We start from the raw sequence: 15,244 nt of genomic DNA, 5'->3' as shown, positions 1-15,244 counted from the left end.
TACGTCACTTGTCACATCCGGGATATCCGAATGGCGGCAGAAAAAAACACTTGCATTTCCGGGACTGGATTAAAGTTGTAACTGGCTTATACACAATCAACTTGACAGTTGTCATGATGTAAGCAATAGAATAAGAATATTTGATAACAAAACAATGTCTTGCATATGAGACTGTGTTTCAGAATCGTAAGAGAAATGAGAGCCTCGATCAGGACAACCCATTTTCTTGGCAAGATAAAAACATTGAATCATGATATGATAATCAGATAGAACATAACATGTAGAAAATGCGTTCATTCTGAATCGACATTCTTAGTAAATGTATCAAAGATGGTTTTGAAGTTATCCCATGATAGTCCACTGTTGAGACATTCTAGATGATACACTACAGTTCAAATTATAGCAAATGATGGTATGTTACTATGTACACAGTTCAGTAATTCTGAGTCGAATTATGCAGTATTAAACTCCATTGTTGATATGATGTAGCTGTTTATATAACACTTAAAAGCATCTGGGAAAGAAAAGTAAGCAAATGTAAAATGGAGGTATGATAAGTTTTCATTGTCCATGCTGTCATGTTCCTACAAAAAAAGTAGAGACTCACTCCTTCAATAATACAACCTCCTTTTTGATCTTAGTTTGTCTTCTTCATTTTTGTACATCTAGCAGGTGAATTGTTGATGTGATTATTGTAACAGGAAAGGAGAAAGTGTATGTCTTGAACAGGATTCAAACCCTAGACCCCTGCATCACTTCCAGTCAGGTGCTCTGCTGACTGAGCCGCCCAGGCTGATATCCACTGTCCAAACCATTACATTCCTCCCTCCTTAAATAGTCTCTGCCCCCAAGATTTTGATAGCCCCTGACAGGAATTCTGCAAGTCCAGGAGTGGTCAATGCACAGAATCTTAAACAAGAAAGGAGAAAATGTATGGCTGAACCCAAAATCAAACCTGCAGGGACCACTGCATCAATAGTCAGGTGCTCTACCGACTGAGCTATCCAGACCAATATCCAGTGCCCAAACCATTACATTATATAACCAATGAGCTCTATTCAACAGAAATTGAATTTTAAAATTCTTGGCCCCTTGCTTGCCTTAGGATTAAAGCCCCCCCAAAAAAGGATAATTTGATCAGAGTTTGCACTTACTGAAATGAAATTTATATACAGATTTATCAATATATATAAGAATATCTAGGTCATTATCTCTTTTGGGTATGATCGCACCATTTTTGACAGAGTTATGCCTCTTGGACTTAGAAAAATTTCAGTTTGGGGGGAGGGGGCATATGTGTTTTACAAACATCTCTTGTTCTTAAGAATATCTAGGTCAAGATCTGTTCTGGGTATGATCGAGCCATTTTTGACAGAGTTATGCCCCTTGGATTTAGAAAAATTCCAATTATTTGCAGTTTCCGTTCATTTTCTTTGCAGAGGTTATATGTGCTGAAATGAAATTTAGTATATAGATTTTTCGTAAGAATATCTATATCAAGTTCTGTTTTGGGTAGGATTGAGCAATTTTTTAAAAGAGCTATGCCCTTGGATTTCAAAATGTTCCAATATTATTTGGGAGAAGGGAGGGGGGCATAAGTGTTTCAGAAACATCTTCTTGTTTAACCAGCTAGCTGCCTTGATTATCTCTGGTGATATAGATATATCTGAAAAATCCATAAAGACAAGCCAAATACACAGAAAATTTATTTTGATAAGCTTGAAGTTATATATTGATTGCTTGTTTAATTTTTGATTGTTTACTAAAAATTCTTACTTTTATGATTGTAGTCTTGTACAGTTAAGCTGTAAAGGAATCAGAATTTAAATGTAAAACATATGCCATACATCTCACAGGTATGTATTAACAGTAACTATTAATGACTTAATTCTATAAATAAGCCATGTCAATCAACCATTCCAGTCATTTTTCTCAAACTTTAATCCAACCGTATAACTTGACCATCAAACATTTCAGTCTAAACTAATCTCTTTTCACATTTGTTCAGCCACTTTCAGTATAGATAAAGTTGAAGACTGAAAACATAATGGTGATTTCATTTTATATTGTTATACCTAAACTGTTGAATGATAATATTCCAGTTTTTAAAGACAAAGATGTTTTCTCTTCTCCATAACTTGAGTTATTGTTCTTAGTAAAGACTCTCCACATTTGAAAATTTTAACCATAGAGGAAGCTGGGGGAAAGTGAAATCTGAATGCACAATTGTGTGTAATACCTACAGATTGTTTACTTAAACACCAATAAGAAATTCTTAAGTACATTTACATTAAGCAATAAGAAAGTCTAGTTAGTACACTATGTAGCTATTACAGATATGCAGTGCATTTTATTAGCAAGAGATTTAAATGATTCTATCCATTTGCTGTTTTTGATATTTGACCATAGGTTGAGTGTTCATTTCTTTAGAGCAGTAAAACATCTAGTTAAAAAGCTAAAAAGAAATTAACAAATGTTGCAGATAACTCAGTCTCTCATTTGTTTAAGGATTCATTTGTCTAGCTGTCCATCTGTCTGTTAAGTCTTGTTTGTCACTATAAACCACTTTATTACTATACATTATATACCCAAATGTGTTTCACTTTGCGTCTCGTTTGATCTGATGATCCGTGCCTGTCAACTCTACATGATACGACCCTTTGGATCAAGTCACTGTTATAATTATTTAAATCATCCTTTGGTGAAAGGAATTGTTCAAATGGAGGCCCATGTGCCCTCTTTTCAAGGGGAGAGGATTGATTGTATATTGTTTAACGTCCCTCTCGAGAATTTTTCACTCATATGGAGACAAGGGGAGAGGGTGAAATAAATGAAAAATTTGTGAAATGGATTACATAGGTGTTAGATTTAGTTTATAGAAGTATTACATGTAGATAGTATAAATATGTATCTTTTTTACCTCACCTGAGCCGAAGGCTCAAGTGAGCTTTTCTGATAAAAATTTGTCCTTTGTCTGTCGTTGTCGTTGTAGTCGTCGTTGTTGTTGTCGTGGTTAACTTTTCACATTTTCATTTTCTTCTCAAGAACCACTGGGCCAATTTCAATCAAAATTGGAACAAAGTATCCTTGGGTGAAAGGGATTCAAGTTTGTTCAAATAAAGGGCCACGCCCTTATTCAAGGGGAGATAATTCAGAAATAATGAAAATTTGGTGGTATGTTTTAAAAATCCTCTCCTCAAGAACCACTGTGCCAGAAAAGATGAAACTTATAGGGAAGCATCCTCAGGTAGTGTAGATATAAGTTGTTCAAAATATAACCCTTGGGGTAGGGCAGGGCCACAATAGCCAATCAAAGTTTTACATAGAAATATATAGGGAAATTCTTTAAAAATCTTCTCAAGAATAGCAAAGGCATAAATGATCATATCTATATGGAAGCATCCTCAGGTAGTGTAAATTCAAGTTTGTTCAAATCATGACCCCCCGGGGGTAGGGCGGGGCCACAATGGCCTATCAAAGTTTTACATAGTAATATATAGGAAAATTCTTTATAAATCTTCTTCTCAAGAACCACTGTGCCAGGAAAGATGAAACTTATAGGGAAGCATCCTCAGGTAGTGTAGATTCAGCTTTGTTCAAATCATGACCCCTGGGTGTAGGGCGGGGCCACAACATGGAATCCAAATGTTACTTATAAATATGTAGAGAAATTCTTTAAAAATCTTCTTTTCAAGAATGGCAAAGCCATAATTAGTCATATTCATATGGAAGCATTCTCAGGAAGTGTAGATTCATGACCCCTGGCGGTAGGGCAGGGCCACAGTGTAAGTTCAAATGCAAAGGCAATAAATGCCACAGGTAGTCAAAGAAATATGCAAGCATCCTTAGTTTGTGTAGATTCAAGTTTGTTCATATCATACCCTCTCCTCTTTAAGGATTGGTTGGGACCTGTACTTTTGGGTTTAAACTTTTAAATAATTAACTGATTTCTGCTTTTTTCCAAGGTGCAGTGCTCAGGTGAGCGATGTGGCCCCTGGGCCTCTTGTTTGTCATGGACCCTATTCTCTCTGCTATGAAATACTTCAAATTAGTATAGCATCAGGGTTTACATGAAATGTCAGTTACCCTTCTGCCACTCTTACATTGAGTTCTTAGTCTCAACAATGAATACTTTACACTCATATAATTTTTACACGTTTCTTTGTTGACACTTGGATTTTGTCGGTTACTTTTACTTTCATTATACATTTACTGAGGTTTGAAGTACACTAGGTTTCTTAGTTATCTCTCATGATATAAGTATCAGTTCCAGGGATCTTCTGGAAATTAAGGACGTATGGTTAAAAAGAATTCAGTCTTGACAGTAACAAGGTTGGACAGTTTTTAAGCTCGCCAAACAAATAGCGCAACATGCCTCAATTATTATATTGTCCCATGTGTATGTTCTTGATATTTGTTTTGTCTATATTTTTCAAATTTTCATGTTTTCTTTTGTGTTTAATTTTGACAATTTCAACCACTCTCTAACTAGGAAAGAAAAAAGGAAAAATCATAAGTGGCATCAGTTCATTCTGGTCAAGGCTGTTTGGCTGATCTCTGTGATAAAAAGTATATTAAGGTCTATATTTATACCTGTCTACCATGTGTGTTTTGTTGGTTTTCTGTCCCAAGTCACTTTTGATTAACCAAGTTTTTCTGTTCTTAGTTATGGAATATAATGTAAAGCATTAAAATAGACTTTGTCCTTGACATTTTCATTTAGGGTCATTGTCATTCTCTCAGTTAGTGGTTGATTTTTTATATTTTTATTTCAATGTAAAAATACTAGGCTAAAAATCTTGTTATGTTTATATTTACTTTTTTTTATATCAATTTTTTTTTATGTATCCTATGATAAAAGGGTTAATCCACAACTGGCTCTAATAAATGATAATCAAATGTTATCAATAAAATTTTACATACTGTTACCCCTATCTATTTTAATTTTTGCATTAAAATTTCATGTGATTATATAAAATACATTTTAAAATATTAAGATAAATACAATGTTAGGTTTTGATGTTGTAGAACTTCAAAAAAGCTACTGATGTGGCGACCTAAATATGACATTACTTTTCAATTCATCTGCATAATTATCTTTTCTTTTTAAGAATATTTACCCCCATTTTAATATTAACTGTCTTGTTTTGAGTTGTTGTATTAATTTTTTTTTTATTTTGTCCAGGTGTCATTTCTAACTTTAGTCCTTTTGAGGAAGACTAATGTTTCATAAGATTCAAAATGCATTTGGCAGAAAAATGGCATAGCATTAGTACCTAATTGCCATGCATCAATAGATGAGACCCAGCATTATATTATAATATCACATGTATTTCATTTTAGGACAAAAGTCAAAATATATATAAGTAATTATATATGTTTTAAGATTTGTTAAAAAGTGGTTTATTAAAGATTTTTTCACAGTTTTGAGGTTACTTTTGGATCAACCCTAGTATACAAGTTTGTAGTAAAATCTTGTCAATGATTACATTCCATCAGAGAGAGAGAGAGAGAGAGTTTAGCACTGTGGCAAGATGCAAGATGTTGTAGAGATACTGATGTGTATTGAGACTACTATACAGTATAAAGCAGTGGTGATGTTTTTGTAGCGATGTGCTTGCTAAGCTGTTCTGAGGGGCTCTGTAATGACATGTTATTGGGGGGAGAATTGTCTGAGACACATGTGAGGAGGTACATCAGCTGATGAGCTAGCTGGCTCCAGCCTCCTCCACAGAAATGTGACAAATTCTCCCTCATATTTATTTTTATTAATGTTGGGGACCATTAACAATGCCTGGTAAGTTTTGTTGCTATTGGCACTAAGTTGAAAGTTTACTATTTAAATTTAATTTTTTTTTTTTGGAGGTAGGGGTAAAGTTTGTTTCAAATCTATCTGTGGGACATTCATTGTTGAAACTCAACATCAGTCTTGTGATTGTAACAAATAAAATTTTGATAATGAAATGTTATTTATATATGCATACAGATACTTTTCTTGGAAATTCACTTACAATATTTTATCTAATTTGTAGTCAAATCTAGAAAAGAAAGGGAAGTTTGAGCATAATGATTGTGGAATGCAATGCATAGTACAGTTATTATTATGTGATTTAAAGGAAAGATTCTTAATTTTCTAATTGGCTAAAGCCCAACATTTTAGAAATCATAAAAAGTTATGTTCATTGCACTTGACCTTGCAAGTGAATAACTTTGTGACATTAGATTTTTTCAACATCTGACAAAAAATAAATGCCAAGGTTAAACAAGTTGTGCCATAGTCAAAATCAGTTTCTATTGATTTAAATACTTGAATTTGTACAAAGTTTGCACGTTTGTCATCTTGGGGGGGGGGGGGGGTGTTTTTAAATAAACATGGCCGTTGATCAACAAATTGCTGTTGAAGTGTAACAGTCAATCCAGCTGATGATTGATCAATTCCTTTATCACAGTAGGTGCTGACAAGAAAAAGATCCCTCAATCTTCATAGGCTTTAAGTGTCAAGTACAGGTCTTAACTAAGATTCCTCCACCGGCAAGTGGTGACATCTCATGAGTGAAAATTTCTTGAAGGGATGTTAAACAAACAGTATGAATATTATTTTGGGAGATTGCTGTGTCATAAGAATTTTCAAAAATTAGTCTCCCTACATTAATGATGTCTCGTAATTGACAAGCCTTTGAATCAAGTTCCTGTGGCTAGAGAGGATTTATTTTTCACAATGTTTTGTCTCATTTGTTTTTGTTTTATTCCCTTTTTGTTTACCAAACATTGAATTACCTCCCATTTATGTGATAAGTTGCAAGGTGCTATTTTTAGAGCATGAGGAGGAAAATTGAGGAGAATAAAGTTCATGCGTGCTTGTATTAAAAAAAAGAAGAAGAGGACACTGAAATGATGATTGTGCGATATTTATATCCTCATTTACATTATTAATGAAATCAGCCGTCAATGATTCGTTTTTGTACAGCTTCTGTCACTGCATAGATACACTGTACTCTGTATTGGTGTATTGGTGTATAGGTGTATTTTCCAATGTGAAGAATCCTGATGTTGATTTTATTTTTTGCCTTCAATAATGTAGGCAGGAGACCAGGACTTCTATTATTGTGAAGTCCTTATTATGATGAGTATTTTAATTGTGTTATCACAATCTTTTAAATGGTTTGCACTTTGTTTCACTTATTGTTTGCTTTCTTTTCTGTCCTGTCTGCTCAATGCATACTGTGACAATATTATTTTCCACTAGTATCTACTTTGTATCTATAGGAATTTTAAAAACTTGCTTTTTTGTTTTTATGGACATAGGTGAACACATTGCCTTCAACCAGGTCAAAGCCATGGTTAATTTCTGATAGTTTGAATACTATTTCCCTATACTTTAATAAGCACATGTTATTTTACTTCATACTTCATTTGAACACTTACTTTGGTTGTTACAGCAGTGATAGATGCAGATTAGTGTTTATTATTTCTAATAATCTTTAATCAGGGTACCATTGATGTTGAGATAGTCCAGTGGAAGGCAAAAATTGGTTTATAGTAGGTGGTGTCTTTATAGGTAGATAAGTGTATTGAAATATTTTGTTTCCAGGCAGGTGTATTTAAAATTTGAAGAAAAATTTAAAAATATCATGAAATTAGAAGTACCAAACCTTTAAGGCTTGGATTAATTTTCTTAATATTTAGAGGATATGTAGAGGTCCTATGTACAGTTACAGTAAAACTTGGTTATAACAAAGTCACTGGGACCTTTGACATTATTTCGCTTTATCCATAATTCATTATATCCGTATAAAGAATTTGTTACATTTATATAGATTGGGATCAAAGATAACTTCTCTTTATCTGTGAATTCACAATATCCACATTCATACTAAACGAGTTTTACTGTAGTACTGTTTTAGAAAATATCTGTAGAACCATCGTACAATTCAAAATATGATATTTAGGACAAGATTAAGTACTGTTACGTGTAAACTATTCTCAGAGAAAGCAACATCATAGATCACGCTTGGATCCCTTATACTACGATAAAGAGAAATGATAAAGAATTGTGTTTTAAATCCCTGTTTTACATGCAATATTGAAAAAGACTACACAAAGTTACAACTTTCTATATTGAAAAAATGTTCCTGTTTGTATTCTTTGAATTACGATCTTTGTAGCATATCTTGATGTTTGAACAATAGTTCAAGTGTTTATGCATGTATTATAAGAATTTACTTCCTCACTATAATTTTAACTTGATTTTGATCATGATTTTCCTGATATTTTTCAGAGCTTGCAAAAAGGCCATTTGATTCTCTCAGTGAAGGTAAGTCATCACATTTGACAAATTTTAATCACGACAGGAAAGAAAGAATATCAGTATACATATATATCATTTTATATATAGATATGTACCTCTACATCTGCAAATATAGATACATGAATATATTTTTGAGAATTGATGAAATATATTATTCCCAGGGTGATCCATATTTGTCCCCAGCTTTCTCTAAAAGTTGAGGGTAAGGCCATCCTTAAAAAAAAATTTTTTTGCGGTAACGCGCCTCATCATTTTAGGTGTGGGTAGGTAGGTAGGCTCATTTTTTTTTTTTTTGGAAAAAAAGTTTAAATTTCGATTATATAGAGGTATTAAGTATGTCTTAGATTTCACTTTAAGTTACTAATCAAACAAGAAAATTAAGGCATTCTTAATGAATCCAATCTTTTATTGTTCAAATATCAGAACACATCAGTTCTTTTTTAAAAACGGTGTCTACAGGTGCAATGGGGACGTAAAAAAATGTCAATAGGATAAAATTAGAAAATGGATGTAAAAAAAAAAAAAAAAAAAAATTTTTTTGAACCCATGGGTGGATTTTGGTGAAAGGATGGCCTAAGTGTGAACTGTCTGTTCCATAGACCTGTCATTCTGTCTGTGTGTAACTTATATTAGTTTCCAGGCAATAACTTGAAAAAACCATTAGCATTTGGAATGATGTGACTGAATGAAGACCCCTTTGATCTTGAGGTCAAAGGTCAAGGTAAAAAATTCAGTATTGCATGAAATTTGTGTCCAGATCAGAACATGATTTCGGTTTGAAATTTTACATCATAATTCTCTATGACTGAAAGGACATTGCTCTTGAAGCCTGAGGTCAAATGGTCAAGGTCAAACATTTATATATTGCATAAAATAGTTCTTAAACTCTTTCTCTGAGCTTCTGAAATAAGATTTTATATCTGCTTACGGTTTTAAGGAATCCCTACTTATTTTCAGGAAAACTGTCTTGCAGATCAAATTTTAATGGAGTTTTTAAAAATTGAATATGCAGGCATTTGAATACTTCTTTGAAGTATCAAATCTGCAGAAGTTTGAACTCTGAAGTCAATGAAATCAAAGCATATCAAATCTAGAATTCCTGTGATTCAAACTACATGTACTTAATTGACCTCATTGGCAATAGTCAAAATATTTCAAAAGAAAAGAATTTTTTTTAAAATTTATTTTAAAAGTTGAGAGTGGAACTATTCCATTGGTGGCTTACTGCTTCATGCTGTTAAGTAAATGTTGTCAGGGAATGTCAGTGATGCCAGCATATTTTTTTTGTTGAAAAATTCTCAAATATATTCAAATGTTCATGCATTAAACCTCATGCATACAAACATTGCATGGCACTGACACTGTGCTGGTTAAATTCCACATAGGATGAGTTGTGTATACTTTTGCTGCCAGGTTAGAAAAACTTGGAGTACCTTAGAACTACATTCAGGAAAAACCATGACAGTTACTGGCTCTCGGTCAAGAAGGTGATTCTTTGCAGTTTTAATTCTCTTTTATCAGCAAAGTTTGGAGGGATGTTGTTGTATTCAGTATTTGTCAATCCATTTATTTGTCAACAAGTTTATGAAAAAAGTTTAGAATCAATTCTTTTAGTTATTAAATAAAAACTTACTCTGATACAAATGGGTATGAAAGGTGAAATAAGCCACAAAGTGGTTCCAAATAAAGCATTTTCAATATTGTTACAGGTTTTGTGAGAACATTGAAAAATATACACACTAGAAAAAGTAGGAATGCATAGATTTGCATTGTCTGGGTTCTCTAAACTACTCTTTCTAAAGTGAGTTTGGGTGTATTTTTATCCATATCCATATGTTTTCCATCAGCCTGCTTTTAATTGTCTGTCCTCTTAGGTTTTGTCATAGTAGCAAAAAAAATCAATTGGCATTTCATTAGCAATGATATAAGAATTCCAAAATTGGATGTTGGCCCCTGGAACCTGAAAAACTGCAGTTTTGAGAAATCAAGCTTTTTATTGAATTTTTCATGATTGTTTGGTTGGTTACACAGTAAGGTTATGAAATTTTGATATTTCTTGACTCCAGGGCCAAACTTTCCTTGGATTTTATTCTTCTACTGGAATAGTCATTTCAATGTTGGATTTTATTCTCCTACTGAAATAGTCATTTTAATGTTGCAAATATGCAATAAGGCGTTGGATGCTGCAAGTTTTTGGCACAGATCTAGATCAAACTTGCATCATGAATTATTACCATTAGGATGTTTGCCACACTGTTGGTCTTGACTGGCCATCTGTACTTGACCTATACTGATTAGTAGTCAGGAAGTTCAGCCTTGTAGGCATACTTAGTCATGCTTCAAATGCTGTGTGTGACCCATATTTATTTTGACCAGCAGTCAAGAAATTGAATTCAATATCATATTTCTCATTTCAATAAATTAAATTTTGACATTCAAAAAATATATTGAAGGAGTGGGTCATGTAATTATACCCCCCACAAACGAAGTTTGGGGGGTATATAGGAATCACCTTGTCCGTCTGTCCGTCTGTCTGTTCTTCTGTTCGTCGGTCCGTCTGTCCGTCTGTCTGTGCAATCGTGTCCGGTCCATATCTTTCTTACAGAGGGACATTAGAATCTACTACTCCACACAAAGATTGCCCATGACCCAAGGGTGTGTCATGACCTTGACCCAAGGTATTTGGGGAACTTCAAGGTCACTGGAAGAAAAATTTCATAATTCGTGTCCGGTCCATATCTTTCTTATGGATAAACTTGGTAAGTTTTCATTTCACACAAAGATTGCCCATGACCCAAGGGTGTGTCATGACCTTGGCCCAAGGTCATTTGGGGAAGTTCAAGGTCACTGGAAGAAAAATTTCATAATTCGTGTCCGGTCCATATCTTTCTTATGGATAAAGTTGGTAGGTTCTCCTTTCACACAAAGATTGCCCATGGCCCAAGGGTGGGTCATGACCTTGACCCAAGGTCATTTGGGGAAGTTCAAGGTCACTGGAAGAAAAATTTCATAATTCGTGTCTAGTCCATATCTTTCTTATGGATTAAACTTGGTAGGCTCTCATTTCACACAGAGATTGCCCATGACCCAAGGGTTGGTCATGACCTTGACCCAAGGTCATTTGGGGAAGTTCAAGGTCACTGGAAGAAAAATTTCACAATTCGTGTCCTGTCCATATCTTTCTTATAGATAAACTTGGTAGGTTCTCATTTCACACAAAGATTGCCCATGACCCAAGGGTGTGTCATGACCTTGACCCAAGGTCATTTGGGGAAGTTCAAGGTCACTGGAAGAAAAATTTTATAATTCATGTTTGATACATATCTTTATAAGGAAAAACTTACTTCTGAAAAACCCACCGGGGGGTATTTTGTCCCATTTGGACAGTTCTAGTTTATCAGCAAGGTTATTTCTTTTCATATAAAATAGGTCATGAATAATTAGGGAATATATGAATATGAATGCAAAGTAAGATCACCAAGGCAATCTATCAACAATTAAAGCAGCACAGTCTATCACCAATGCCTGCTGAGCTAAGAAGACAAATGGTCTTTGATTTTCTGTGTTTCCTAGGGACATTTGACATTTGTTAACTGCTTTGACCACTGTGTAATTAAATCTAGAAATTAGACAGCTCTACTAGCCATCCTGAAAGAACATTATGAGGAACTCTATGATCTACTTGGCAGTGTAGACTATAATTAATTTAGGTTCCTGAGAGTTTCATGCAGTTGCAGACACACTTTTGCTTGTCGTCCAGGAATGCCGAATGTCTATTGTATGAAAACCAAATGAACTTGATTGGCGCATGCTTCAAAGATGCACCTCAGTTCAGTCTAGTATGAATGATGCGTTTGTGTCAATTATTCTGTTTGCAATCCAAGAAAAATAATTATAAAAACACATGCATCTTGTGGCTCTTAGTTTAGGGTTCACATGTATTGATTAGACGTTATACAACTATTCTGGTATACTGCAGCATGTAATGACCGCAAACAGCTGTAGGTCTATGTTGTAGTGTTATGGCTAAACAAATTGCATAAAATGGCCCATATGACTTGGATTGGGAAGCTTACCTAAAACATTCAGATTCAAAGCTAAGCTAAACCATTTGCACTTAGCTGAGAATTATTACTTTACAGATTTGAGGTGGCAAGCTTCAATGCCAGGTGTTTGCTTGAAGAACATTTACAAATATTTTGATGCAAGTTTGAAACGAATTGAAAGAATTTTAATTCTAGACATTTCCAAAAATATTTTAAAATTTATTTTTGGTTAAAGGAGAAAATATAATGAAAGAATTGATGCTTCTGAAGACGTGGGCTAGAACTGTTCAGTATCTTAAAGAGAAGACTTGAGACTCATCCTCCCAAGAATAGAATAATTTAGACAGCTTTGATTAGAATGTTTTGAATGTTGCTGGAACAGGAGAGAAAAAGACGGGCTTTTTCTTTAGTTTCAGTTTAAATTGATGCTTTCACTCTGTTGAAGAGGTTTTTTGTTTGTTTGTTTGATTCTTCTTTGATTTTATAATTTTTATGAGTTCATAAATTCTAGGTTATTGCATTTAACCATGAGGGTAATTTAATACAGAGTCACAAATTCATCAATTTATTTTTTCAAGAAGTTCTGCACAAACAAACAATTTCAGTGTATACTTGCAGTTGGTGCATGTAAGAGATTAGAGTGATGTCCCTTGGCTTTAAGTCTAAGTAGCTGTGACATGCAGTGGGACTCTGACATGTAGCGCCACTATACACACTTGTCTCCGCGGTGTCAGTTCTGGCTATCTACCAGGACAGACCGCTAACTACCAGTTTCCGCAGATTCTCACATCAAACTCAATTTATACCATTCCATACCACAGCATTCTTAGTGGGAATAAAGTTTATTTAAATGTCATGTAAAAGTACCTGTGTACCTATATTCACATATTATATAGGTGAAATTGTAAAGTGATGAAAACTGAGAAAATTACATGAATTAGAAAAACCAAGGGGGGGGGGGGGGGGGGGGGATTGTTACCCTGTGTATGTATACCCATAAGTACTTAATTAAAAAAAGAAATTTTTACTAACTTCATGAATCTAGCATCATTCTGTCCCATAATTGCAGATAACAATACAGTTTTATTGCATTTTCAGTATTTATAGGCAACCTTCAGTTTAATGATGAGAAAAAAACATGACTGTGGGCTCAGTATGATTAATGTTAAATGTTTTATTGTTTTTAATTTCTTTCATATCTACAATAATTGTAACAATTTCTCAGACTTAAGAATTTTTTGAATGTTTTTCCTCCTATTTCATATAGAGAAAAACTTGCAATATCATCAAATTTTCATTTCTAGCTATTTTGTGAATATTTCAAAAAATAAAATTGAACTTCCTATTCATTTATTATATGAATTGATATACTTTCATTGAAAATGTTATGATTTTTTTTTTTTTGAATTACCATTTCATAGATTTTTTTTCCTTGAATGCTTTAAGAATTAGCATATTATGTAACTGACTTTGAATCCCCTGATATTGCAACTACTCATTTTGTCTTCAAAAAAAATATTCTTATCTTATTGATTATATCTAAATATTTTAGTGGGTTTTGTAAATTTTTTTGACCAAGTTGTTGCAGACCTTGAAAAGGGGGTGGCTCATTTAAAATCTTAGATAGGACTACATTAAAATGTCTGACACTTCGCTGATTGCACAGATCAAATCTATCTTTTCTCAGGGCTCCAGCCATTTTGAGGGTGGAGATAGTCTTAGATATATTGAAACAGGTGAAACAGAAAGTAGGGAAACTGAAATTTGTACAAGTAACATTGTGTGTAAATAGACGACCATATATCCTGTTTTTATCACATCTTGACCTTATACCACAAACATTATATACTACATTAAGAAAACATCCTTTTAGATGATGTTGATAAATAATTATAATCAATTAAATGCATCATAAATATGGCTTATGATCTTGCAAAATTACTTACAAAAAAATCAAAGTAAATTAAATTTTGTTTGTGGGATTCTCCTGTTGGTAATGGTGCATAAGATGCAGGAGTTTGAACACTGACATCTGTGTAATGAATGCCATATGCCGTACCATTATAGCAGTAGGGGTGTTTCAGTCGAGGATAAAAGCAGGAGATGAGGATTCCCTGATCTCTATCTTGTCTTTCCCCCCTCTCTAGCGGTAGTGAGTCAGGCCAGATAATGAAGGCTGCTCTCTGATGTAGAGTAGGAAGTTTTGTACTGCCGGTACTGTTCAGCCAGAGAGAGAGGGTACACACGGTAGAAGGTCCCCCTCCTTAGAAGTGACAAACCCAGGTGTGGCATGGGAGGGGCGTGTCTGGTGATTCACAGTCAAGGACAGATCTCTGGCTAAACATTGAGAAGTGGAAACTGTGTGGATTGATAGAGAGAAGCCGAACTGACAGTATAGAGTAATGGCAGTGGTGAAACATTGTTAGATAAGAAAGTTTAATATATTATTATTTTTGTGTGTGGTTTTCCCTGCACTCTTGAGATAGAGGAATGTACTTTGTGTGATTGTGAAGTTGGAACCAGACCCTAGCAGTTTGCATCTACTTGCAATGAAGTTCTGTCTGTGTTGATAGTAATCAGCTGATCCGTAAACAGCTGACAGCATCAGTGAACATTATAAAGTGACTACAGGGGACATGGCATGTTTGGTACAGAACTCTTCCTCTGTGGGTAAGTCTTTAATCTTACAGCTGTCTATAGGAGTGGGCAATCACTTCTGAGGAGGGCTTTTTTTCATCTTTAGAATGATAAAATTAGATTCCAGTAAGATGATGCAGGGTCCCCCAGAAATAACCTGAATGATATTCAGAGTTTGATTCATCTGTTTTATATAATGTTCTGAATTCTATGATAATGTCTTTTTAAAAAAAAGAAATAATTCATCATATGG

At 34.1% G+C, this 15,244-nt stretch overlaps 1 protein-coding gene across 3 annotated transcripts in view; it reads left to right on the top strand.

The window, feature by feature from the left end:
* The window catches only part of LOC134235200 (myocardin-related transcription factor B-like), a 38,261-nt gene that overhangs the window by 167 nt on the left and 22,850 nt on the right, over positions 1-15,244 (top strand). Inside the window, exons 1-3 of one of the 3 annotated variants that reach the window (XM_062717324.1) lie at positions 7-118; positions 1,791-1,856; positions 8,279-8,314. Coding sequence is in view for 1 of the 3 variants with exons in the window: in XM_062717322.1 (XP_062573306.1) it covers positions 14,991-15,024 (34 nt within the window). In the remaining 2 variants the exon portion in view is untranslated. Of the gene's footprint in view, positions 1-6; positions 119-1,790; positions 1,857-8,278; positions 8,315-14,370; positions 15,025-15,244 lie in introns of those variants that run through there. The other 2 variants (XM_062717326.1, XM_062717322.1) reach the window with 2 other exon arrangements.

The sequence above is a fragment of the Saccostrea cucullata genome, unplaced genomic scaffold (assembly GCF_032062105.1).
Source record: "Saccostrea cucullata isolate Sc308-1 unplaced genomic scaffold, CSIRO_AGI_Scuc_v1 ctg23, whole genome shotgun sequence".
Lineage (NCBI taxonomy): Eukaryota > Metazoa > Mollusca > Bivalvia > Ostreida > Ostreidae > Saccostrea > Saccostrea cuccullata.
Note: the sequence above shows the minus strand (reverse complement) of the source record. Positions and strands in the feature narration are given on the sequence as shown.